This window comes from Convolutriloba macropyga, chromosome 7 (assembly GCF_964194025.1).
Source record: "Convolutriloba macropyga chromosome 7, txConMacr16.3, whole genome shotgun sequence".
NCBI classification, from domain to species: Eukaryota; Metazoa; Xenacoelomorpha; order Acoela; family Convolutidae; genus Convolutriloba; species Convolutriloba macropyga.
Genome location: NC_134474.1, coordinates 12,945,872 through 12,973,475, shown reverse-complemented (window position 1 = coordinate 12,973,475; position 27,604 = coordinate 12,945,872). Strand labels below are relative to the sequence as shown.

The 27,604-nt window shown below is 33.5% G+C and overlaps 1 protein-coding gene across 4 annotated transcripts in view; it reads right to left on the bottom strand.

Annotated features, from left to right (window-relative positions):
• Positions 1-27,604, bottom strand: part of LOC142342611 (inositol 1,4,5-trisphosphate-gated calcium channel ITPR2-like) — a 144,995-nt gene that overhangs the window by 37,988 nt on the left and 79,403 nt on the right. The window contains exons 34-41 of one of the 4 annotated variants that reach the window (XM_075394020.1): positions 26,783-27,037; positions 23,806-24,094; positions 21,668-21,784; positions 13,917-14,105; positions 12,828-12,977; positions 9,633-9,734; positions 9,065-9,223; positions 5,493-5,643 (exon numbers count right to left, since the gene is read on the bottom strand). In XM_075394020.1, coding sequence (XP_075250135.1) covers positions 5,493-5,643; positions 9,065-9,223; positions 9,633-9,734; positions 12,828-12,977; positions 13,917-14,105; positions 21,668-21,784; positions 23,806-24,094; positions 26,783-27,037 — 1,412 coding nt within the window. The remainder of the gene's footprint in view (positions 1-5,492; positions 5,644-9,064; positions 9,224-9,632; positions 9,735-12,827; positions 12,978-13,916; positions 14,106-21,667; positions 21,785-23,805; positions 24,095-26,782; positions 27,038-27,604) is intronic. The other 3 variants (XM_075394024.1, XM_075394023.1, XM_075394021.1) reach the window with 3 other exon arrangements.

The window sequence follows — 27,604 nt, the reverse complement described above, 5'->3', positions numbered from 1 at the left end:
AAAAGTGGCTTATTGAACTTTGCCTCCATTTTTCTCTTAATTTGGTCAATTTATAGCTTAGTGTCAGCAATGAAAAAGTGCTCCTTCCTTCTGCTGAAATCAAACTTAGTTTTTATTGCGGTTTTACGCCATAAGTTATGGTGTTCTGGTTTTGAAACTACTATATTTCACAATTTTTAGGTATTTGCCCCTTTTTTCATGTTTTCTAGTTTTGTCAAATTATCACGTTATTGTCAGTTCATATATCACATTTTTCGCGTTCAAAATAACGCACAATTGATAATGTTTAAATCCTTAAAAATATAGATTGTCGTTCTTTACCGCTTCGACAGTATTCGACAGTACTTTCTCGAAGAATTTAATTAAAATTTTTAGATTTGTGCTTAACTGTGTTTTTTGCTTTGTCTTTTTAGCCGTATTTAATTTCCTGTACTATGGCCCTGTTTATTTGGCTTCTTCTTGCACGACCGATGTTCTGATATCAGAGGATAGATAATGGCTTTCATAATTTTGAAAACAAATGTTTTCCGAAATGAAAAAAAAACATTTCAACTTCGCAATTTTATTACATTTTTTGTCTGTTTGTTACCCGGTCTCGTTAATTAAAGGTTAGAGACGATATTCATTTTGTAAAGGGAAGGTGTCAAAAAGGATTGGTGTCACAAAATCTAATGTTTTTAAAGAATTCGTTATGAGTTTACTGGCTTCGACACGGGTTTTTCTTTAAAAAAAAGTAAATTAATTTTTGATTTTTGTCATATTTTACGTTTTTTTGTAGTTCTAAGACCTATTCTGGATAATTGCAGGCCTTTGGAAGAATAAGCGAACCTATTCAAATTCTTAATTTTTTAATTAATGGCTTTCATGTCTTGGGAAATAAATTTTTTTCGATAAAAAAATATTACATAATCTTGGTTTCTTTCATTTTGGTCTAATTGTTAGCTAGTTTCATTAATGAGAGGTCACTTATACATTTCAAAAAAAGTGTCATAGGGGATTGTTGTCAGAAAATCTAATGTTTTAAGAGAAATCGTTATGACTTTACTGGCATCCACACGGGTTTTTCACAAAAAAAATGAATTTTTGATTTTTGTCATATTTGACGTTCGTTTTGTAGACGTAAGACATATTCTGGATAATTGCAGGTCTCAAGGGCCTCTTGTGGAAGAATGGACGAACCTATTCAATTTTTTCATTTTGTAATTATGGCTTTCATGTCGTTGGAAATAATCTTTTTTCGATAAAAACAAGTCTTACATAATCTTGCTTTTTTCTTTTTGGTTTAATTGTTACCTGGTTTCATTAATGGGAGGTCACATAATACATTTAAAGAGAAGGTGTCAAAAAAGACTGATGTCACAATATCTAATGTTTTAAGAGAATTCGTTGTGACTTTACTGGCTTCCACACGGGTTTTTCACAAAAAAAGTAAATGGATTTTTGATTTTCGTCATAATTGACGTTCCTTTTGTAGACGTAAGACATGTTCTGAATAATTATAGGTCTCATAGGCTGCCTTTGGAAGAACGGACGAACGTGCTCAAATTTTTCATTTTGCATTTAATGGCTTTTATTTCTTTGGAAATACATTTTTTTTCAAAAAAAAAGTGTTACATAATTTTGCATTTTTTCCTTTTTTGTCTAATTGTTGATTATTTTCATTAATGAGCGGCCACATAATATATTATCGATGTTCGACAAAGGTGCAATCGAACATATTTTGGGGCCAAAGTATGGCTTTACGGCTTCCAAAGCATTTTCTGGCAAGTTTTAATTGATTTTTAGTTTGTTGTCTATTTGTTGTTCTTTTTGTAACTGCATAAAAATTGAATACCAATAGTTGTTATTTCCCGTTTATAGAAGCAATAGTATTTGTTAACCTATGGGATATTTTAGTTGATTCCTAATGGTTTTCATTACTTCAAAATTATTTGTTTTTTAAAAAAAATTCAGCGAATTTTCTAACTTTAAAATTTCTGTTCTTTTTTGTCTAATTGTTACCAAGCTTTATTATGAACTGGTGAATAACCATTTTTTTCTGGTGACTTACAAGTTTTTTTGTTTATTTTCAGTTTTATTTGACGCTTTTTTGACTTTGTTATTAACTTTTGTTTTTTAAAACGGTCATAAATTTTTTGATGTAATTAGTGTTTGTTGTTGTTGTTTGATTTTGCCGTTCGTCTTCGCTCGCTTTCTTAATATCGGCATATTTCATCAATCTAATGCATCATTTTTTACTCCACTGATTTATTCGGTTTGCAGGCTATCTTTTCGTTCATACACCAGTTTTTTTTTTAAAAAATACTTGAATTTTTTGTTTTTTCATCTGTTCCTCATTTGGTAGACAATTATGCCCAAAATTGTGGATGAGCGGGGTCGGAACTTTATGTGCAATCGCACATTACCGAGCCGCCTTGTTAAATTTGAAAAGTAAACCTATTTTATCCTATCTTTATTTATTCATTGACCAGAGTTATACAGCTGTATAATGAAAAGCCTAACGATCGTAAGTCAAATCAATTCTTCCAATATTTTTTTGCAATAAAAGCTTGAAATCTAGAGTTGTAAAGCAATATGCAATAAAGCCTCAATAGTTTTTTTGCAAATTAATGCTTTTATCCATCGTTTTTCGGCCATCATATATAAACATTGACACAGAACTAGAAGGCCTGAAGAATTGTCAATGGGAAAATGATAACTTAACATTCCCTTTGTTCTAAGTAGCGGAGAGAAACGGAAATTATTTTCAGATTCTGTTTTTGTTTGAATAAAATAGTTTTCCTAAAAATATGTTTAATCAACCCTCTCATGCGTGCCAGCTGACTCAAAAGCAAATACATTAAGGTGGTCAAAATAACAAAAACCAGTAAAGAAAAAGTATGGGGGAACTAAACATCTCAGACACCATTAAGTTCAACCTGCCATCTGTCTAACGTTGGCAATTTTTTGCTGCGAAAAAAGCAATGATACAAATGATAAATTTGACCAAAAAAATTTGATTAAAAACGATTAAAAAAATACATTTTTTGATGTTTAATTTTCCGTACCATTTTCGATTGCAGCCTTCTTATCTCTTTTTTTCTACAGGTTGACTTGATTTTGCTTTTATAAAAAGTCTGAAAAAATTTTCAAGAACCGAACTGAAATGTTAACATGGTAAAAAATGTTTTTGAAAAGGTGGTCAAAATAACTTACTCTTGCACGACAGCGCGAAATAACAAGAAAAGTGGGAGACTCTGGAAATTGTCGGCCTTAAATACAGAATAATTAAAAAGTTTTAAAAAAATTGACGAAGATCGATTCAGTTTTGCAGCGATGCCACTATTTTATAGTACGCAAATGCAAAAGGTACCTTTGAGCTAAAATTTGTTTACAAAAGGCCGGGTTCTCCATTTCCTGGAGTCTGAAAATGATAATAATTTAGGTTGATTAGGTTTCTCTAGTTGCAGCTTGAAATAAGATATTCTTCAACAACATTGCAAACAACTCGAAGAATTGAATGAATACAATTTCCCCTCATCTTTTTGAGATTGTTTTCATAGGATTTTAAATAGTTTTTGTAGTACCCTCAAATTTTCTATTTGATATTTACTACTAACCTAATTTTTTTTAATTGATCGGAAAAGATCCTCAAACCTGTTTCTCAATAACATTTAGCGCTCTCAAAAATATTTCGTTTTTTGTAGAATTTACAATTTGCTGTTTTAAGAATCTAAGCGCATTTGAACGCAAAAAGAAGTGGAGACAATAAATTCAACTTTTCCAGGTCTTTTCAACGATACCCGTTTGTATCTTTCGGCGAGATAAATCAGTCGGCCAATATTAGCTCTAAGTAGGGCTTTTATCAAATTCCTTACAGCAAATAAATTTTAAGATTCTGAGCATTAAGAATTTTTGTTCATTGAGGTTCATATAATTTATGAACAGACAGCTCCGTAGAACATCGTAAGCTAATTTCTATTAATTGCTCTGATTGCAGTGTATGCGTTTTTTTTCAAAAACCTTTACTAATTAACAAAAGGGACTTTAGAAGAGATTTTGCAAAAAGAGGCTTGACAGCTGATTCATCTAGTTGTGACCTTTAATAGAGGTAAAGAGAACATAACCGACTAATTGTTGAAGAATTGCCTGCAACGTTAGACGGGCCCTACATTCTTTATAGCATGATTCATGCTGAGTGTTGGTTATACTTTGTTGAGGTAGGAGGTGCAAAATCTTCACTAGACTCAATCAAAGGCGTCAATTGATGTTAGCAGAGGATATTATAGACTAATATTACTTAAAAACATCAAATTTTGACGCACTGTTTTGTCGTCAGTTGAGTTTAGTGCTTAAAATTGTGATTGAGATCGAATAGAGCAAAAAGTCAAGAATCTTAAAATCAATGGAAATAATTTATCAAAAATGGCAATGAAAAAATCTTGAATTAAAATGTCACACATAAATAATTTTTTTCAAAAAAAAAAATTGTTTGTAGGCAATTAAACCTTATTTTTCTTTGTTTATGAGTTCCTGGAGCCAATTTGTTTGCATTTATAAGCCAAGTGATTTTGTTTGAAAATTTTACCAATCACGCAGATTTGGTTTCTTAATAGAAAGTTCAGATACTTAACTCAGGTTTAGGACTTATGAAAAGACTCTATAATTTTAGTGGGGGAGGTCTTTATTGAATATAAATACATAGTACACAGTCCTGCTCTTTTTTAAAGTATAGGTAAACTATTTTCATGGTCCAGCTAAGTGGCTTTATAGCCCATTAAAGTCGAGCCATGGTCAATTCATTAGAAAAAAAAGATGAGCATGGTCTTCTCATGGATCGAGCCAGGGTTTGTTCATAAGCCAAATTAAGTTGAGAACCGTCTTCTCGTGGGTAGAGCCAGGGTCTGTTCATAAGCCAAAGTGAGTCCAACACTGGTATTTTCATGAGTCGAATAAAAGAACTGATGAAATAGCTATAATGCAGTATATGCATGAGTTGCATGAGTGGCTCAGGAGGATATTACGTGGGCAATTCGAAAAATCGGGAATACATAATCGATTTTTTCGGGCTATTTAACAACCCATGTTTTTAAGATTGGAGTGAAACTTTTGGCTAGTTTAATTTCAAATTGCTTAAAATTAACCTTTCCCCTGTTAGAGTATCTAATAACTGAACTGAAAGAAAACCTAATTGGTGATTAATTTCAGAGAAATGTCCCTCTTGATACTAATAGCGGATTAAAAAGGCAATTAGTGGTTTTGCGATTACACATATCATTGTTCACAAGAACAATTAAGTCTTTGAATTTGGTCTCAAAAGCAATTACTAATAAAATTTGGTCAATAAAGTTTTCGGCTAATGACATGCTCAAGTTTTCTTTGTTTTCACAAAACGAAAAGTTTATTGAAATTTGTCTTTTCAGACATAGGCCACGTAATGGAGGAGGAGTAGGGGAGGGGGACGGGGAGGGGTTGGGTTGAACATACCCCTGATTAATAAAAGAGAAGCTTACTTTCAGACGAGGGCAGTGGGTCTGGGCCGTGGATGTCTTGCAATCGGATCAAAAGATGGTAGAAGTTGAATCCCAGCTGGATTATCTCCTCCTTATTCTCTTCCACATCTGCTTTGTCAGCCGCGCCCATCTCCATTAGATAGTCGAGGTCCTGTTCGCAAAAACTTTTGTTTCCTCAGTTCTCGGGTAGAGATTTTAAAGAGAAAAAATGAAAGATTTGCTGAGAATGGTGCTGATATAGTGCTGAAGATTTTCGCTTAATACTGCTCAAATTAACGTTTTTCAGCGAATCTTTTAGCTGCTATTGCAATGACAGCGGAGCCTTGTTGTAAAAATTGCGGTGACATTTTATATCTTTTTAAATCTTTCAGATTGTCTGCCGTCGTCAAGCTTCAAACCCTGTTTTTCTTTCAAGCTTCAAAAGGTGGGAGTCACCGTTTTTATCATTGCACTATATGTAAGATAATTTCGTACATTGGGCATATATTTGAGATGCACCCAAATAATTGAGGTAAAGTTTTGAAGATTATAATCTAGTCGTCCAATTGCGGAAAAAGGGCAGAATATGTAAAAACCTGGATCTACCCTATCTCCCAAGTATTTTTATGCCACCAGCACTTACAAATTATTTGCTGCTACACAACACGTTATTATATGAAAAAAGACGCACGAGCGCCTAGTGGTGTAAAAAAATACGTCCACTAAGATTGGGGGGCTCATTTCATGATGAAAAGGCTTATTTTATCATAAAATTTTACCACATCATAGTCAGAACAAATTGGCGATTAACTTACATTTAAAGTAGAACATACTCAATTTAAGAAACACAACATACCGAATCTAAGAGACCAAAACACAGACAATTATCTTACTTTTAAATAACGATGCTATTTGCAGTAGATAGGTTGGTAGACATACAAATTCTTTAGAGGTCACTTTGTACGAGGTAGCGCAAATCTTACAGATTAAACATGTCACGGGTATTTTCTATTTTTTCTCGTTCGTTTTGTAGCATTCAAGATCGCGAAGCTTAATACGACTTTGGTACAAGCCGCTAGAACTTATAACGGCCTTAAATTTATGAAAGTACAAAAAATCTTGAATGATATTTTTTCTCATTATATTTAGCGCCAGGATAATTGTCGTTAGTACCACTATATTATTGATGTAAAGAAAAAAATTTTCGATTAATGTTTCCGACCGCACACTTTCATTTTACTGTTTAAACCCCAGATGTAAAGAGAGTCAGAAACTTAATTCCAGCCCCACTATTTTTTGTGGAGCTGCTAAAGATCCTTAGTTTTTTGTGGAGCATTTGGACATCTTTGCAAGGAGAGATATAAATATACTATAATTAAAAAGCTCATAAAAATTGAACAGGTTGTGGAAGAGATATTTAAATTTTTTTCTGATGAAAAAATTAGACTAAAATTTTTTCAACTCGATTCATTTTTCTTGTTTTATCAAGCACTAAGGTTGCTCATATTGGATGCAGTTTTACTTTATCACTAGCACGCCTGGTACAATGGTACATTTTATTTGGATAGCTTTTAATCAACTATGTCAGTCAGTTATACTCGGTTTTGATTAAGGAACTAAAACTTCCAATTCCCGATTTTTTATTAAAAACAAAGTTTTAGAAATTTAATGATAAAAAATAGTTGCGGGGAAGTCCAAACTGAAGAAAGTATGATTGAATTCATACTTGATGATTTTCTTAGATCAATATGACATGATTTAGACGGGATTGCTATTCAAAAATTTCAAAAAAATTATTTCTTTTTTTTTCTTTCCAAAGCAGGAGATATCACGCTATTATAATCCGGCAATGAAAACGTTCTAAGGAGCAGAACCACAAAAATGTGCATGTTTTTGATAAAAAATGAACTGTTGCAACAACCCAAGCAAAGTTCGTCGTTAATTAATTTTGTCTTCAAATGATAAGTTGAACAAAATATTGATGAAAATTTTTAAAATTCTAGGCGCAAGATGGCGAGTTACTGATTGCATTGTTTTATTATTGACAGTAAGTTCTAATGGTCAGTCTATTTAATAATTTGAAAAAGAAAAAATTTGGTGCCTGTTGATTTCTTTGAAGATACAATTTCTACACGAGTTACTTGTTCACCAGTCTTTGTTGCCAACGGTAATACAAACGAAACTCAGAATATTACCAATATGCTTTATTGAGAGTTTGAAAAAAATAGGACGATCGAATAATTAGAATCAAATAGGACGATCGAATCATTTAAAATAAGCTTAGTCTAATTTTCCATCCGAACAAAATCAGACTGGAGACTTTGCTATTTATGAGTTGTCAGAGAGTTGTTAGTAAAAAACACGTTGATGACATACTTAAAAATTTCGAAATTATTTTATTAATTATTCATTTCATAACTGATTGCTTCGAACGCAGCTTCTTTTCTACAAACTGACTTTTGCCCATATTTGTTTGACCGTGTTTTTTTACAACTCTAGTTTCTCACCAACTGCTTTTAAATGCAGTTTCAAACGAACGTGCTTTCAATTTTCAAAGTCATTTATAGATATAGATGAAACGGATTAATACTTTTTTCTTCTGATTTACGAACATTTTATCTTTACGAACATTAAAACCGACCAATGAAATTATTTCTACTTGAAGACAAAATTTCATTGGTCGGCTTCATCTGTAAACAAAAAAGTCAGTCAAGTAAGTTGGTAGTGTTATTTGATCTGATATTGTACTCGAAATTGACAAATTTCGGTACCGATTCGCCAAGTTGATACTAAAAAAATCCCTAAAAAACAATTTGCTGTATTGTTGATTGATTTTTTTGATAGTCAGTTAGATGTTGTACCGCTATTTTAATGTTTCAAAATTCAAATGAAAACAAGTGTCGAGACTATGTGTCCTTTAATGTGAACCATGACAAAAAATAGACATGGGTCTTTAAGTTGTAAGTTAAGTGTGTATCTTTTTTTTGTGCATGCTTGCATGAATGCATGCATGTGTGTGTATGTGTGTGTATGTGTGTATGTATGTTTTTTTGTGTGTGTGTGTGTCTGTCTGTGTGTGTGTACGTACGTGCGTGCGTGCGCTCGTGTGTGTGTATGTGTGTGTAGGTGTGTGCGCGTGGGTGTGTGTATGTGTGTGTGTGTGTGTGTATGTGTGTGTGTGTGTGTGCGTGTGTGTGTGTGTGTGTGTGTGTGTGTGTGTGTGTGTGTGCGTGTGCATACGGGCGTGCGTGTGTGTAGGTGTGTGTGAGTGCTCGTGTGTGTGTGTGTGTGTGTGTGTATGTGTGTGTATGTTTGTGTGCGTGCGTGCGTGCGTGCGTGCGTGCGTGTGTGTGTGTGTGTGTGTGTGTGTGTGTGCGTGCGTGTGTGTGTGTGTGTGTGTGTGTGTGTGTGTGTGCGTGTGCATACGGGCGTGCGTGTGTGTAGGTGTGTGTGAGTGCTCGTGTGTGTGTGTGTGTGTGTGTGTGTGTGTGTGTATGTTTGTGTGTGTGTGTGTGTGTGTGTGTGTGTGTGTGTGAATTTGATAAAGTGCTAAAGATAATTGTAGAGTCGGTTCATAAACATGTATCACTAACATTCTCGTGCACTAGTCTGTAGCATGCAATGACGTTGTCATAGATGGCAACCTGATCCAGGGACTCCTTAATTTCTTCAACATTGCTTTTGTTGACGTCATTGCTCTCCTCAATGAGGGCTGTCAGCAACTCTGTTATCGTCTTCTTCATATCCAGCACCTGGAGTAAACAATTTTGTTTATCATGTGTTCGAGATCAATTTTTAGCTAGGATATGTGATCATAGTGGCTCATTCCGGGCTAAGAAAGTTGCAAGATTGTTCATGACAATTAATTTATAAGGAATGTCAGGAAAATACAACATTCTTGACGTTATTTTAACATAATTTCACCGGACGATGTGAAATTATGGACCATAATTGATGAAACATTTGAAATCTGTTATGAACAATGAGTATGAGTGCCACTTGATCAAAAAGTCAAAGACCTTAACCAGAGATCAATAATCGTTTTTGAATTTTGATAAACTGCTATCTATCGGCTATAAATATCGTTCATTTTATCTGGAGAGACACTTCCTAAAAAAGTGGAAAAATGCTTCATCGGTTTTCATTTGAACAATTACGGACCTCTTCGAGTAGACATCCCTCAAACTTGAAGAATCGTATCACGTGATTCACACACTCGACTACTTTGTTGTCAAAACAGATCACCTGATTGGCAAAGTTACCCTGAAACCACAAATGTAAACTTATAAGATTCACAAATGCCAATTCCCAATTTTCCGATAAACAACTTCTAGGATTCTAATTGCGTATGAAATAGGACTTTGGATTAAATTCAAATTTTGGATTGCCATAAATTGTCTCTGTTTTCCGTAAAACATAGGTCATCCTGCTTAAAACTTGCTTCTGCGAAACTCGTTATCAAATTAGTGAGATTTGCATGAGATGCCAAATTTTCTCACGACCCTAATATGCGAAGGTGCTGATCATCTATTAGTCCTTCTAAAGTTTTTATTCAGAGGTATTGAGTTATGAGATCTGGCTCAATTCTGGCATGGAACTTGGTAGTTTTTTCGCATCTTTCATCAATTTTATCAACTTACGCAGTTATTTTCCGAATTATCTGCGCCATGAATTTAATTTTAGCGTAAAACTGTTTTGATTCTTCTTCTTCTTCGAGAAGTCACCTCGTTTTGGCATTAAGATCCATGTTAATCCATGTTACCATTCTATAAAGTTTGTTCACCAATTTTCAAACAAATTTTCAAAATTTCAAAAAATTTTCCAATTTCCACTAAAAATGAAAGGTTATTAGCATAGAACATTGAAACTGACGTGAGCGTTTTTTGATTTTTGTGATCTTCAGAAAAAGGCCAAAGTAATATGTTTTCACAATTTTTACTGTGCGATTTAAAACAAGTTTTTCGAAAATCTTCGTGATTTCCAGCTTTTTTTTTACATTATTTCATCATTATTGAACATTTTTTTTAAAACTTTTAAATTGGTTGTTTTTGTTGCTGGCGGTTTTTATAATTATAGAGACAAAAAGATTCAAATTTTTAGATTTCTTTCGTATTACAGCATTCACTATGTATAGTACAGAGCATTAATTTTAAGTTGTTACATTTTCCAGATGTTCGAAAACATGGTTTGTTTTTTTAACTACAGAAGCCATTTTCTATTTAAAAATCAAAAAGTTTTAAAAGTCAAGACGACGATTAGCTTTCGAGTAACAAAAATAGATACATTAATTTTGAACTGCTTAGGAAGCCAATTGGATCTACCACCAGTGAGCTTTGATTTGAAAAGTTCTATGCTTTCAATAATATAAGAAATAGAGTTTTTTTCATAAGACCGTCTGATTTCAATCCGAAAATTTTTTGAATTGTAACAGTCCATGATTGGTCCAAAAACAAGGCTTGCTATTGCTGTCTATTAAAAACACTTGATTCGCTTAAATATTATGGATACAGACAATTTGTTATGGAAAAAAAACTGAGTTTTTGATAATCACCGACGAATGCTAGCAAAAAACGGCAAACTTTTTTTACCGAGCATTCTCAATGCAAGTGAAAGTAGGAAGAGCCCCCGATTCCTAGAAGACGTATTTTTTGTTCATTGGGCTTCATTTGACTGTAAGTGAGGTCCGTTATTAACGGACTCTGGATATGAATATTGACTAGTCTGTAAGTAACTTTAAAAAACAAAAAGAATGCGTAAGTTTTCTTATAAAAAATCAGCTCCCAAAAAAATAATTCAAGTTTTTTTTAAACTAAACTTGCCCATGAGACCTAACTAGCATTTTTGTCGCCTTTCGTCTATTAAGAATGCAAAGATGTTTCATTTAGTAACAGGCATTGTCATCTTGAATTAATAGTTTTACAAAAAAAAATCTTAACTTGAACGAAATTATGCCAAAAGTGAACAAAATCATGCCAAATGTCTTGTGTTCACACAAAAATTTAAAACTCGATAACTCTTCGAAAAGAACGAAATTCAAAAAAATCGTTTTCATTCCATATTCTGCGCTGGATGGGCTTTTTAATGATACCACTCACAACTCTCTGCGAAGAATATATCGATCGGTCGAAATTGACTGAACAAAAAAACCCATTTGAGTATATAGTTCCTCCCCTCCTCAAAAGGGGTTGGAACTATAAATTTTTTTTTTGCTTAGCCATACCTGCTTTTTAGTTTAGCCAACAAATTCAATTTTGATTTCCGCATTAATATTGGCGAATAACTACTAGTAAAACGAACGCAACTGCTATTGATGCAGTTTGTCATCTAAAATTTTAAAAAACTTTCCGAAACTCAGGCTGCTTTGAAATCGATATGTTCCAGACAACTCTTGAATATGGATCCTATAACGACTGTTGACAAATTTAGTTCTTCCAATTACACTGAGCCGCTAACTTTTTCTCTTTTTATCTATTTTCCTGACAAGTCGAATAAGTTATGTACACTGTAAAAATTTTAAGAGTGTATTGAACAAACCTAAACAACGGAATTTAAGTATAGGAAAATATGTTTGCTCTAGCATTATCCAAAAACAGGAGTTTTGCTGGAAAAAATGTTTAGGGTACCGGAGTTTTTTGTAATCGGAATTTGAATTAGAGTTCAGAAAGATAGTTCCTTAGTGGTTCGCAAAGCACGCAGCAATTGTGCTGCCTATTGCTTTGCTGTTTCTGCTCCAGAAAATTTTTCTGATTTAATCTGATATTTTAAGAAATATATATTTAACATCAGTTTTTGAGGTTTCCACGACTTAATTGATATAATGTCACAAAATTACTTAAATTCACCTGGTTCTGATACCTGTTGTTCTCTGGAAAGTTATCGGAGTCTCAAACTGTGATGTAGTCAATGCTTTGTTGGATATTATTGTCAGCTGTGCCCATTTTAGTAGAGGGGTCGCAACACCGTATGTAAATGTACATTACAATATCTCTTGTTACCTACTTTTACAATTTTCCTGCTTGGGATTTTTGGGAAGAATGAGGAAAGACATAGTACCCAAGGAATAGCCTGATTTGCAGCGACACTTAATTGTTCATATCCTACTGTCTGCCAAGAGGCAGGGTAGAAATATTTACCCAATTTGCCCGTTTTTATTAACTAATTTAGAGTTGATTTGAGATAGAACAGCAAATCAAGTCCCTGTGGTTTAATAGAAAAATTATAACTTCTTGCATGAAAAGATTGGCATATCTATGCTGGTCAAATTGTATCCACAAATATATTTATTTAGCTTCAGAGTAATGGGCATTCATTTCGAATAAGAATATTTTTATTTAATATCAGAGATTAAAAACAAACCGAGCACATTTCGAGTAGAGTTGAGAATACTCCAGCGACGAGGGATATATTGACTCTGTTGATGTTGGAGTAGAGGATTTGAAGGAACACACATGTCTCTGCAATCAAGTTGAAAGACTTGATGTTGTCCGGCTGCTCTCGAAGGTAGTTCTGAAATAAACAATTAAATATTAAATAAAGATTAAATATAAATAAATATAAATAAATAAATAAATATATTAAATATTAAATAAATAAAGATTAAAGCATTTACTCTTAAAGCTTAAACATTTACTCTGATCAGTCCATTTTTTAGCCAGCTCACCATCAATCCAGTTTTAGACCTCGACTTATGAAAAGATTAGTCGGGACGGAGGGCTTTATTGACTAACTAAAAGAACGGTAAAGTCGAGCTAAATTTACATCATAATCTTTTTGCGTCGAGCGCGGTATTTTTTTTACCACTTTTCGGTCGACCATAGTTTTTGCATAAATTGAGGTCTGAACCAGGGAAGAAGTTGATGCACAATTTGTGTCTATAGCAGAAACCATTAAAAAAATTGAAGTTTCAGATATTATCACGCGTCATTTTTACCTTTAAACGAAGTCTGCACTATAAAGCACTCCTTAAAAAACCAATTTCGATAGAAACGAGAGTGTGCGAGACGTTCTTGGGGTCAGGTACAAAGGGAGGACGAGGAATCCTGTTGAGACGAAAATGCATGGGGCAGAATGAGATTTAAAACCAAATATTTGCCGGGCCCTGGTTTTCGTTAATAATTATCTGCAAGTTGATATCTAGCACCAGTACAGGGGGGCACACCAAGCAAATGAAGCAGCGACGCATATTCAAGCGGACTGGTTGGGAATATGCACAAAATTTTTGGGCCACAGCGTTTTTTAGGGTCATACCTCATTTCACGCCCTCGATTCAAATAAATTCTGACTGAATTTTAAAGAAACGAGCAGTGCTTTTTAGCGCAATATTATGGAATACACAAAATTTGTACACATTTCACTCGTTTTTAGCATATTTGCCTGAAAGTTGCTCAGTCCGATAAGAAATAAGATTAATTCCATAAATTCAATAGAACATTCGGCTATTCGAACCTGAATGCCATTGTGTTGCCCGTCACACATGAGACTTAGCATCTTCAGAATGAGTTCAATGTAGCCGTCGTCGCTCGTAGCCGAAAGAATGTCGAACACAGCATCGTCAAACTGATCATCGTCTTCATTTATGATAGGAGGCGTCATTTCCCGGTTGTTTGGGTCATAGGTGAATCCCACTGTGCTGGGCTAAAGAGTGGAACAAACTCAATTTTCAAGAAACCCTCAAAATGTTTCATCTATCACAACATTTGCGGTTTTTTAATAAAAAACAAAGCAGTCAAGATGGGTCTAACTTTTTATTCGCAAATACAGATAAGAAAAGAAACAATAATTGTTAAAACAGGAGAGCAAATATAATTACTGCCGCACGGCCAGTTAAAAGGTGTGTATGCGTTATATGGCGTGACTTTTGATATTTCTAATGTATTCTTCAATCAAGATGAAATAAATGACTGATTGATGGCTATTTAAAACCTCAAAACAAAACTTATTAATTTAAGTTTCTGAAAATTAAATACTTTACGCTGAAAAAAGACATGGCACAGCAGCCTTCAAAAACCAACCAGAAATGTATATTAAAAGTCAAAGACATGGCCAAAAATGTAATTAGCTATGGCGGATAGCTATAACCATATATAACTATCAAAGACGCTAAAAATGTTTTGTTATAATAAATGATCTACTCAACACGAACAAATTGTAAAAAAAGTTTTAAAAGAGGTAGTTTGTGCTCTGTGGCTTTGAACAGAAGTAAAGCGGGATATCGGTTTTATATCATTTGCAGTGCTGCCTTACATTGTTTAAACAATAAAGCATTTTCAAGTCTAACCAACGACTTTTTTATTGTTCCGACCCACTTTAGTGGGGGAGGAACTATATACTCAAATAATTTTTTTGTTCAGAAAATTATGACCGATCGATATAATCATCGTAGTGAGTTGTGAGTGGTATCATTGAAGAGCCCGTCCGGCGTAGAAGATGAAATTAAAAAGATTTTTTATCAATTTTCGCTTTTTATAGGGACATATTTCAGCCGTTTTTATTCACATTTTCGGCATTTTTAGCCTAATTTTCGTCAATTTTGCTAAAATTTGCTCCAATTGTTAACTGCAGTGTTATTAATTTTATCTCTAAAGAGAGAAGAGGGTTGCTGAATTGTTCGATCCGAGTTTTTTGGCTAGCTTGCTTTAAATTTGCTGGAAGCAGATACCTTAAAACTGCAGCCATATTGTTTTTACGTTGTCAAACGACAAACGAGCTAGTTTTACACCCACTGGTTTTGAAAGTTTTCTGGAGTTACAATTTTTCCAGTATTTTTGGAACATTAAGCTCAATAAATATATAAAAGTCATTTTTATTTTTGACAATATGGAAAGCTTTGTGAAGGAATTGATCTGTATTGCAACCAGTTGAACAAATGAGAATTTCTTTAGACGCGCAGCAAAATCTGGTGTTTGGTCTTGATATCGCCATGGATCATTACCATTAAAAGATTTTTAGATTTTTATGGGGCACGAATTTTTTTCAAAATATTTCAGCTATGTAAATGTAAACATTTTTTTACTTACAAAAAATTCAAAACTGGGCTCATTTAATCTCAGATACTTTTTACAAAAAAACGAGGCCCAACAAGACTATATTACGGTTTCAGAAATAAGGGCGTGGTTTCCATGGCTCTGACCAATTGATTTCCTAAGAGAGATTTTATGTACATCTTGTTTTGCTTTCATTCGTTATCTTTTTGTAGCCCAATGACTTATTGTCCCCAGTCAAAGATCCAGTTAATTTTCAGGAGGCATAAATGAACCTCGGCGCTTCTTTCAGTTGTTATCTAATGTCTGTTATGACTTTGAATATACTTGTTTTCAGAAAACATCGTTTACTTTTTGAACTTTGCCACTTTTTTATTATTTTTCTCTCGAGTTCGGGCGCAGTCTCTGTAAAAACAGGCGGAATCTAATTTCCTATGGGTTAAAATTTTGATGTTAATTGCTACTACGCCTGTTAATTTTTTTCATTTTTGAGCATAACTGCATATTTTATTTTGTTCATTTTGTTTCCTTCTCAAAAATTTGCATTACTGACAAGTGCAACTGAAAGAAAACATAGTGGGGAAAAAGCACAGCAATGAATAAAGGCGTATCTGAATATTTGATTGTTTTTGTTATATGGTTTATGCTTTTTGGGCTGAGAGACACTTACCTCTTAAAATTTTATGGATTTTTTTCCCTTTGTTTATCTTTTTCTGTTATTTTAAGCCATATACCTAATAACGATAGGTCTCAAATTAAAGTTTTTTTCAACTGTATCTTTTATGCTTTCTTTTTTTCTCCATGCAACTCAATCCCACTAATTCGAAGTCTCAATTATTTTTGTTGATTCAAACATTTTACGTTTTGATTGATTGCTTCGACGTTTAATTTCATAAACAGTTTTTGAGATTTCTATAATGTTCAATTTCTGGGTTTCTTTTTGTTTTCATGTCTATGTAATCTTTTTAGAAGAAGACCTCTAATGTTAAAATGAGGAAAAAATGACTATTAACAGTTCTTGCAGGTAACAGCTTATAATTATAGTTCCTTGAAAAGTGTGATCTCGTAAAATTGCATGAAGTTTTAAGCTTTTTTGGTCGTGATTTAGTCTCATTATCAACAGCCCCAATTGGCTTCCTGAGATATTGCAATATAAACCAATGCTGATTGTTGAAATTTTAGGTCTGATATGACCTTTGAAGTTAGTGGTTTTCAAAAACATAATTGGGTTTTTGAGCTTCGTCTTTTTTAAAATTATATTTTAGGTCGATTTGTAGCTCAGTCGCTGTAAACACAGGTCTTGACCCGTTTACAGTGAACTATAATTTAATCTATATCATGGTTTTAACTTTAAACAATTGTTTCTTGGCTTTGTTACTGCTATTACTACGAGATTTCATAAAACATTTGAGATTTCTTTATGTTCTTTTTATTTGATTTTTGTTTTCTTTTTAAATTATAACAATAATTGTAGGTCCCATTGGCTTTGAAATTTTGCGAAATTGAAAATTGAATTATGACATGTCTCAATTGCTTCCTATGGAGATATAAAAACATTTTTGGGATTTCAGTGAAATTAATTTTATAGGAACTTTTGAACTTCGCACCTCTTTGCTCTTGTTTGTCGGCCTATTAACCAGCCGCATTGAGGACGGGACCCATATTTTTTCTCATGATGTATAGGTTAAATTGTTTCCTTTAGTTTTTGTGTGATGCGAGTTAGATATTGTTATGATTTTATTTATTATAGAAACTAAGTTTTGGTCGTAAATTTTGTTTGATGTTTGATTTTTACTATTGTTCTTTCTAGTAATCATATTATCAACAACGTTTATCGGTCCTCTAGGGTGGCATTGTGGCAATATTATACTCCATTGGTTGTTTATGGAACGATATGTATGTTTTTGAAAATTGGCTATCTATTCATCATTTGGAAGCCAATTAATTCGAGAATGTGGATGAGCGGGGTCGGAACCTTATGTGCATACGCACATTACCGAGCCTCCTTGTTTAATTGTATGCTACAAGTTTCCTTCCGTGAATGAGCTGTGAATCTAGGTTTTAAGTCAAAAATTACATTTAATTTTCATTTTTGCTCACAGTAGCCCAAATCAAACAAAAAATGTAGGAAACTAGAAAAAAGAGATAAAAACAGGAATTTCATAAAACAAGAAATCAATCTCTGATATCAAAATGTAAGTCTTATAACAAATTGGGTCATAACATCAATTAATCTTGCTCTAAGACCTACTTTAGCAGTCTAAGACCTACTATTTTAACTGTTTCAAAATTTTCAGGAAATTTTGCTATCCAGGTTGAAATTCCAGACCAAAAAAAGTATGTCCAGGCCGTAGTAGACAAAAAATGCTTATGTCTAAAAAGGACCTTTGTGCATTTTTTAGACTTTTGTTCTTGTGTCTGTAGACCTCTGTTCTCTGTGAAATTAAATCTTTTTACCCGAAGCTGACGAAGCTAATTTTTTAAAATGGTTTCACACAGGAAGAAGAAACAAAAAATTTGATAACATACATATTAATATAAGCTTGATAGCATGATCGAAAGACACTCACTAACCCGGGTCGAGGTGTCAACGCTGAAACTTGCCTAATAATGTAAGGATTGTAGTAAATGTGGGTAATCGTTGTAAGTATTGAGGTTTTTGGCACTTAATGCGGTGAAATTGGTGAAAATAAAAATTCCATAGTTAAAAACCTGAAATCTTTAAAATTTTTCTAGTGGTGAACTTTTGTACTTTGCGATCTAATATTTAAGTTACGGCTGAAAAAATCCTACTAATTAGGGGACTGCTGGCGCAGAGGAAAAAATGATAACCTTCAGGCGCCGGTTTGAACCGTGTTCCTGCTTTCTTTTTTGTAAGAGTTGTGACGAGAAAAGTTTTCACCACTCAATTTACAGCAATTCTTACAAACATTCACCAAAATCTTTCAGTTGAAAGATGCTGGAGATTTGATGTGCAAAATATTTACATTCACCGTATTTCATCGCAAATCTTTCATTATTTTTCTTGAAAACCTCGACCCGGGGAATTAAACAACCGAGTTAGTAAATAACTATCATTGACTTTTGCAGCACTGGGACTCAATCTGTGTTCTGTGGAAGGAAAATTGCGTGAATTTTGTGGAAATGAAATCAATAAAGATTCCAGTAACAATTTTGATTTAATTTCCTGATTATAATCACAAACGTTAATATGCGAGGAATTTCATTAAAGAAGCGTTGGCTGTAATTTTCAGGTTAATTGCGAAGCGAAGGAGGATAGACTATCAAAGAACCCCCCCCCCCTCCGATGAGAGCTATTAGAAAGCAATAGCATATTGCATCATCCTGTTTTGCAACTAACGCACCCAGGTTGAGATGTTCTTTAATGATCAATCACCTGGAGGTTGGTGGAATAACAAATCAGAGCTGAATCAGTCTAAAGACATTCTGTTTATTGTGGATGGCCAATACTCTGTTCATGTCCCAATTTACAATGGAAAGTTTTGATTTTGAGTAATATGTTATTATTACTATTATTATTAAATTGATTTGGTACCCGCGATGCGGGAATCACTTTGTTAATTATTTACAAAAACAGGGCCAATTAACAGGATACTGCTAATAGTTATAGTTCACAATAATAGAAATATAATAGAAATAACACTGTTGGACATGTCCAGTCAAAAAATGAGATGTACTGCCTGAATAATGTGTTCAATAATCTGTTCAGCTTAAATCCCGCATACAAGGTTTGCTGTAGCTGCAGTTCAATCTTCCGCGTGTGTACTTGTAATTTTTTATTTGTTTAGCAAGTCGTAACACCTAAGCTAAATGCGGTTTGTTTTGATTACCTACAATGTAGCTTAAGTATAAAGAGCATGTAAACTAGTGTTATAATGAACAGGCATAATCTACAAAAGTGTGACATTATGCTGCTCAGAGTTAACTTCAGTGCATGAGAAATTTAATTGTTCAGTTCTGTAAAGGATAAACTCAGCCTGAATGAACTCATTGAACTCAATTTTATCATAATGAGGATAAACTACGCATAACGAAAATAAAAATACACTTGATATTGAATGTTTACGGACCTAATTTGGTTTTTACTATTGATATATGCTGGTTCAGCGCTGAAATACTTTAAGACTCAAATCCGAACAACTAATTATAAGCGTACAAAAAAGATTCAAGATCTTAGATTATCGAAGATCTTACAAAACGTCTCATTAATGTTTGTATCGTGTAATCTCTTATCGCATTCAAATTGAAGAGTTTACATCAGGTAAAATTATCTTGATTTGATTTGATTCTTAATACAAAATTGGAATATCTGTGAGAAATTATTAAATGTAGCAATAATTTGTCCAAAAGACTACCTTGACAAAAATTTCTAGGACTCTTTTAGGCGCCCAAAACAATCAAGATTTTGCTTATGAGGTTGTCATGGTGGTGTTAAAATTAACATAGCTCTGTAAAATTGATGCATATTATTTGATGTTATTGTACAGATTAAGAACGTGAGTGGTATAACTAAGAGTATAGACTAAGACTCAGTGGAGTGGGAGTCGCATGGAGATAAGCGTGGGGGTTAGGGGTGGAGTGAGATGGAGGAGGGGATGAAATGGGGACTGGAAGGGACGGGGAGGGGCGAGGTGGGAGTGAAGGAGTGAGAGGAAGATTCGGTTGAGTGATGGTGGCTAATTAACGAAACACCGGAAATGCCCCTAAAATGAAAAATTTCTATGCTATCAGCAGCTTAGGTAATTTGTCAACTTAGTGACTAGTAACGCTCTAAAAGTGTATTTCAGTAAATTAATACCACCTTGGCCTTACCTGTTTGTTCCATTAGTGCGGGCAAAAAGTTGAATGGCCATACGAATAAAAAACATTTGACAAAAAAATTGGTGGTACAAAGAAAGTGCATAAATTTACTCGTAGCATTATTATAATTTAACGTATACGAAAATTACGCATTGCACAAATTATGCCCTTTAAATGCTATTTTGCACATTAAGTCATATGATACATAAAAAGGCGTGAATTATTGAACTTTGAAAGAGATTTAATTCTCATTTTCACAATTACGGAAAAGCTGCTTTTTACTTCTACTAATAGAAGGGCTGTTACCTTGAATAATTTTAGGTTTTCATGAAACACAATTCAGCCTAATATCAAGATCTAGTGCATGGCGTGCATACATAACAGACCGAAAAATTAACAGGTTTTTGGAATAGCAGCTACGGGGTTGTCAATTACAGGTATAATAATTTTTTGACGAAACACAAAAAAATTGAATCCAATCAATCAATTTTTTTGTTAGAGATGAAATAAAATCAGAAGAACAAAACTTACTCTTCATATATCTAATTAAACTGATGGTTTAATTTTAATTGAAATTTTTGAGAAATTACGAAGAAAAATTGCATTTCCACGATACTATTTTTAGCAAGATAATTTTTTTCGTGATAATGCAACGATTCCTACAAGAAAGGAAGTGAGACTTAAAAGAATGATTGACATATATTCCAGGTCAGAAACCAATGACAAACGTGTGTGCAGTTTTGAAGCAGAGATTATGGGTACGGACAGTTTTTTTTTTGGAAATATAGAAGCAAAATTTAGAAATATGTATGAAAGCTACACAAACGGCCTACTAGACGATAAAAAAGGATATAAGCGGAAATTCATTAGGTGTACGTAGCTTTTCGTAATAGAGGGTGCTTCGTTTGAGAGCAATTAAGTAGTCGAAGAACGGTTGAGACATGGCATGGGGTGACCCGCTTAAAAGAGAGACTCTTTAAAAGACAGATTAGGAATGCGGTAGCCTTACGATGTTTGACTATCATCTAGGTGCGTCTTATCACAGACCTCTCGGCATTGAACGACGATCTCGGACTGGGTACTACTGATCGGCATATTTACTTTTGAGAGTAAAACTTTATTCTTGCTTTTGTTTTTAGAATCTTTCAATTTTTAGCAAAAATATTTCGGTAAGTGAAAGATTAAGGTTGTTTGCCTCTAATATACTGCTCAATATCGTCAACATTGCCTCAACGACATAAACGACGCGGTATAAATGAGCTGAAAAAACGATGAACTAATTGTTTCAGAAAACAGAATGATGCAATATACTTATGGTGTTCAATATACTTTTCGACAATTTGCATTTTTTGTTCATATTTTTATGAACCCACTGTGCTGGCAAGAGTCAATTACCATAGGGTGTACTTTGTTGTCAATTCCAGGTACTACAATCCTGACGGACACCATTTCATCTGGTGACCCTCCATCAGTCGTTGCCAGTCCAACTCCGTTCATATTGACCTGCTTGATCTAAACAGATGTCTAATTGTTTGGGAGGAAACTGTTTTTGTTAAAAAACATACCCGGCAGATTGCCGGAAAATAGCCGCCGTTGATTCCAATAAGCATGATTGGGATTGAAAGAATAGAAGATATTGAATAAAAAAGATTTTTGTACAAAAACATTTTTTAAGTCCGATTTATTTTGATGGCATTTCGTAGTTGAACATACTTCAGTTTCTCAGAGAGAGAGAGAGAGAGAGAGAGAGAGAGAGAGAGAGAGAGAGAGAGAGAGAGAGAGAGAGAGAGAAGCTACAGGGGCTACTATCAATACCAATAAGCATTAGAGATGGTAACTAAGACTCATAGGAACGACGTTCGATTAGCGGTCATCTAAAATTGAGCTTTATGGGTTTATCCCGTTTCTATTTCGGACTTCAATTTTTTATACTGACTCTTGTTCTTTTTGAATGGCTTTGCTGAGCAACTGATGTTCAAAATCACCTTTAGCAAAATGAGAGAAGAGAGAAACTAGCCAAGAGAAGTCAAAAAGATTTCACGCGAAATGTTGAAAAAGCGGCAAAATGAGGTAAAGCGAAACATTTTTTTGTTCGACGAAGTAAAAGAAACATAGCCGGAAGAATTCCGAAAACGACTCGAAGGAGAAAATTGCCCATACTTTTGACTATACAACTAGAACAACTATTGTGAACCCTGAACCTCCACAAACGCCATAAAAAATTTAAGGAAGAATAGAAACAGCATTCAAAAACAAATTGAATAAAAAAGCTAGAAAAACCTTATGAGTTTTTTTAATAGTACAAGGAAACATAAAGCCGAGTAAAATTCCGTTCCAATTAGGGCAATGGAAAGCTCGCAAAACAATGGGCAAATCATTATAGGCTAAGAAACTTGTCTAAGACTAAGAAAAAAAGAAAAACTCCAAAAAAAATAAGAAAAATGGTTTAAAATTTCTCAATTGTTCTGTCAATTTTCCGATGAAAAGAATGATTTACACCAATAGAACTTTAGTCAATTGGTAGCTGAATATTACTTAAGTAACAAGCTTCTATTCAAACTCCAAATCATTAAATTTTGTCTTAAAATCAGCAAAACTGATCAAAACCCTCCAAATTAGCATTAAACTCAGAATTAACTACTTGAAACCGTCAATTCCTATCAAAACAAGCATAGAGCTTAAAACCAATACAATTTCATAATCAAGCCTCATAACCATCAAAAGTTGCAAAAAGAACTGCTTTTAAAAGCCGCACGTGAACAAAAAAATTTCGCTCGCTTAGAGAAAATTTTTTCACACATTAATTTTTCGCTCTCTCAAAAACAGCGGTATGAACAAAAACCACTCTCTTTTCGCTCCTTAGCTCTTAACTTTTGTTCAGCCTCAAAATCACTGCAATTTTTTTCACGCGTTTCATTTCCCGCTTCAAAAATCACTCCAATAAAATTGATTTAAAAAAAGGACTTCTCCAATACTCCTCTTCGAGTCGTAAAAATTAGGAGCGCTATAATAGCCGGCTGAAGAGATGAGGGCGGCTATTAGAAAACGTCTGCTTAAATTAAAAAAGAAGTAACTCTTCCTAAAAACGCATGGCAGGCTTAACACCAGCAACTGTGAATTTCGGTGATGACCATGCATGAAACACAAAAACCGATAGAAAAAATTCCGATAAAAGCCGATATTTGTTCTGAAAATATGTTACACATTCTTCAGAACAAAACCAGATTTATATATTTTTTATAAAGTTCTATTTTTAAACTTTTTTTTCTATTGTGCAATTTGTCCAACTGGATAAATTGCACAATAGAAAGAAAGAATATTAAATGGTATTCTATTTTTCAAATTGGTGTAACAAATCACGCGGAAGAAGAGTCTTTCAATCAATCAATTCACCCAAACCAAGCCACTAAAATCTTCACTTCAGGTTGCCCCAAAAATTTGCCATATTGATCAAAAAAATCCTTATTGGTCCAAAATTTGACATATTGTTTCTCAGTTGCAATAATAATCGTTCTTGTCAATTAGCGCGTTACCATTACTTGATCAATGGACAAGTATCCATCGGGCGAAGTGTTCACGCCATTCTGTTCGCTTGCATAAACCCCATTCCGCTGAGAATTCTGCTGCACACTCTGTCGTCTCAAATTCACACTTGACTCTCTCAGTTCTCGCATCGATTTCTGAAGTTGGGCTCTGGATCCGAGTCTGAACTTGGACCCCATCGAGGCTCTACTCTTTGCAAGGTCACGGACGGCTTGAAGGTTCTTCATGAGTTTAAGAGCGTCTGATACTTTCGCTTCGTATTGGGACATCAACGATTTCCTTTACAACAAAAGAGCTTTGTTAGCCATAAGAAGAGAAAAACTTTAAAAGCTTTGAGCTAAAAATGTACATCGTTTAATCCTTTGAATAGGTCGCAAAGTGACTGACACTTTTATTAATGTCAGGTTTATATCGTTACGGGGCGAGATTACAAGATGGAGCGTGCTAGTCTATTCATCGCACATGAAGTTAACAAGCAAAGTCCACAAAAAAGAAAGCAAAAATGAACTCAACTACAAGAATTGTTAACAGAAAAGGAAGTGTAAAATATATGTAACTTGTGAGAATTGTTTAACAAACAATGGTTCAGTCTAAACTTTTTTGGTTTTTTTCTTACCATACTGAAATTTGGGCAATTTTCTAGCTTTCATATAGTTTTAATATGCACTGTAATTTTTGAGCTTGAGACGTTCTCTTTGCTTGATAATAGCTCTTTTCCGGTAAAAAGACCAGTTCAACGCTTGTTGCAATAGTTTACTATTCATTTAAGTAAAGTATGTTTTTAAAAAATAGATGCAAAACCAGTCCTATATTAGTTATTTTTCGATAATTTTTAAACAATTAGTCGAATTTGTCGTTCTAATTCTTCGTGCTCAGGTTAAAAACATCCAGTTAAAGTTTTTAGTGTAAATGTGTGGCTGCTATGTCTCATTTCAATATTTTATTGAAATTGGTTTCTAAAAACTGAGGACTGCCATCATGTTCACTGCTATTTCAAATTGTTTTCTTTTGTTTTTTTCTGCTTAACATTTTTCTTAATATATATTTATATATATATATATATATATATATATATATATATATATATATATATATACATAAATATATATTTTTATATATATATATATATATATATAATTAATATTATAGTGGTTGCTACCGAAATTTCGCTGTGTTATGTCTTGCAACGTTTATTTAATTCAAATTCCACATTTTTGATTAATTTTGAAATCTTTTGAAAGCTTGGTTTCGGATATTTTTGATCATTGCTCTAAATATTGAAATCTTATCCTCAAATTATTCCTCTTGGATAGCAGTTTTCTTAAACGAAAAAAATACAGCTAGCTTTTTTATCCTTTTCATTTTACATTAGTTTTCTCATATTACTTGTTGTCGATTTTTTTTCTTAACTGCTATTAGACATACACGATGAAAATTTTCAAACCTTTTATGTAAACGCACAAGATCTCTAAGAGTTATAAAGATGTTAGGTGCAAACAAAGCTGTCAAAAAACTCAAAAAGCAACAAACAGCACACCCCTGGGATCCAAAATTTCAAAAACTGACGTTTTAAACTTAAAATCTAGCCATTTCAATGCCTTCAATTGATTTAATAGATGTGGCTGATATAAATTTGGTTTAATCGAAACCCTCGCGTTCCCACTTCTTATTCCGCCTCGAATATACAAACTCAGCGAAAAATTCAGAAAAGAAATCTCAATAAAAATCTAACATTACAAGTCCTGAAAAACAGTCCGAATTAGTAAATGCAATAAGTAAAAAATTTTCCAACAAGTGAATAAAGCAAGCCATCCTCTAAACATTCCGTAATCTTTAAATGGAAAAAGTGGCAATAGACCAACACAAAAATTTGTTCTCAAGATTGCACAAAAATTTTATTACCTTATATATCAGAATTACTTTAAAACTATACAGAAAATTGAAAATTGGAGCAAAAATTATCTTGAGAAAAGCAGTGCTATAACAACAGTAAGAAGCTACAAAAAATAGAACAATCTTTTACCGAAAGCAAAAGTGATGATATATATTTATATGTATATATATATATATATATATATATATATAACATTTATAAAAAAAATTACTATAATAACTAACAAAAATTTTCGCTCTCCTTGTTTTTTTAGAGTAAAACAACACATCTTTTTAGAGTATCAATTCACTAATACATCCATTAGAGCTCTTCAAGCCGAAAAAGATATATAAAAACAAATTGATAGAAAAAAATGACTTCCTGATTTCAGTTTCAATTTTGAAAATTTCTTTATTATTTCAAAATTAATAGCTTTTGCGACAACTTAAGCTGACTAAGATAACAATATAACAAATATAACAAAAGCTGACTTAAAGTGGTCCGTTCCGTGATATAAGAGAAAATAGGGTTTTTTATAGAAAGTTTCAAAAATTTTGAAAAATGCTGAAGATTTTTTATGAATATACATAAAACCTTTTTTGTGTTGTTAAAATGAATCAGTTCTCATATTTGCTTTAAAAATATTGGAACAAGAAGGAACTTTTTTCAGTTCCATTTTATTCTGCTATTTTTTTCAATATATTTTTTTGTTGAGGTAATCCTGTTTTCTTTTGGGGTTGTTTTTCTGCTCAACGTTCTCTAGATTTTCGAAATAAAGATTTATTATATATGACGTAGAAAAAACTGTGTACATATTTTGTTTTATTTATCATTTTTCTGTCCAGAACGTCCATATTTCAAGTGTATTTTTTTACACAAACCTACAAGACTTTAACCGTCCGAACCTTCCCTTACATTTCAAAAGATAAGCGTTTTAGATCTACCAGTAAAGCTCCACATTGGAATCCTTTCGGTTTTTCTCTGCAAATTATAGTTTTCTCTTTGATTAAAGATCCATCACAGGAAAAGTTGCTCAGAAACGTGTCAATAAAACTAATAAAATCAACCAGTGCCAAAAATACTGAAATACTAACTTCTCTTTTGTAGCCACGGCCGAAGCATTCATTCTCGTTTTGATTGAGAAGAAAAATGTTTCCTCCCTCGTGCCAAGAAAGAAATGCATGAACTGGTCCTGCGTCTTCTGGTTACCATTGAACAACATTGCAGCCAGGAATGCCAGAGTCTCTCTCACCACGTCCTGGTTCGGTTTGGCCAACAGACCCAGAGTTTTCTCAACAGCACCCATGTCGTTTAGCATGTTCTGCATTGATGCCAGATCTTCAAGCGTTCTGCAAAACACAAAACAGTTTAATAGCATAGGAAAATTTGAACCACCTGGATTATGGGATATAAATTGTAGATATTGTAGATTATGAAGAGCCCAGGTCCTGGCCTCGACTTTTGAAAAGACTTCACAATCTGACGTTCGGTTGGTAAAAGTGGATGTGGGGTTTCTACATTGAACATAAACACAGACTTCAGAACCCTAGTTAAAGTCGCGTAAATGCTTTTATTCGACCATTTAATGACCGAGCATAATTTTGCATAGATCGAACCAGGAAATGGCTACAGGGTTAAAAACAGGTGTTTAATTCCGTTTTTTATACTAAACGCCGAAACGTCCCAAAAAACAACGACAAAGCAGCGTTGCAACAACGCAATCCAACTTTAAAAGCAGTTAAAAATTTGCCAAAAAATGTAACAATTGGGTCGCCAAATAAAACGAATGACTTTCGAGAGGAAGCTGCATTGTCAAATTGTTTGACTGAATGAAACTAAGTCCATAAGCCCTAACAGGTGCAATTCATTAAGAAGGCTCGGTAAGGTGCGTTTGCACATAATGTTCTAAATCCGCT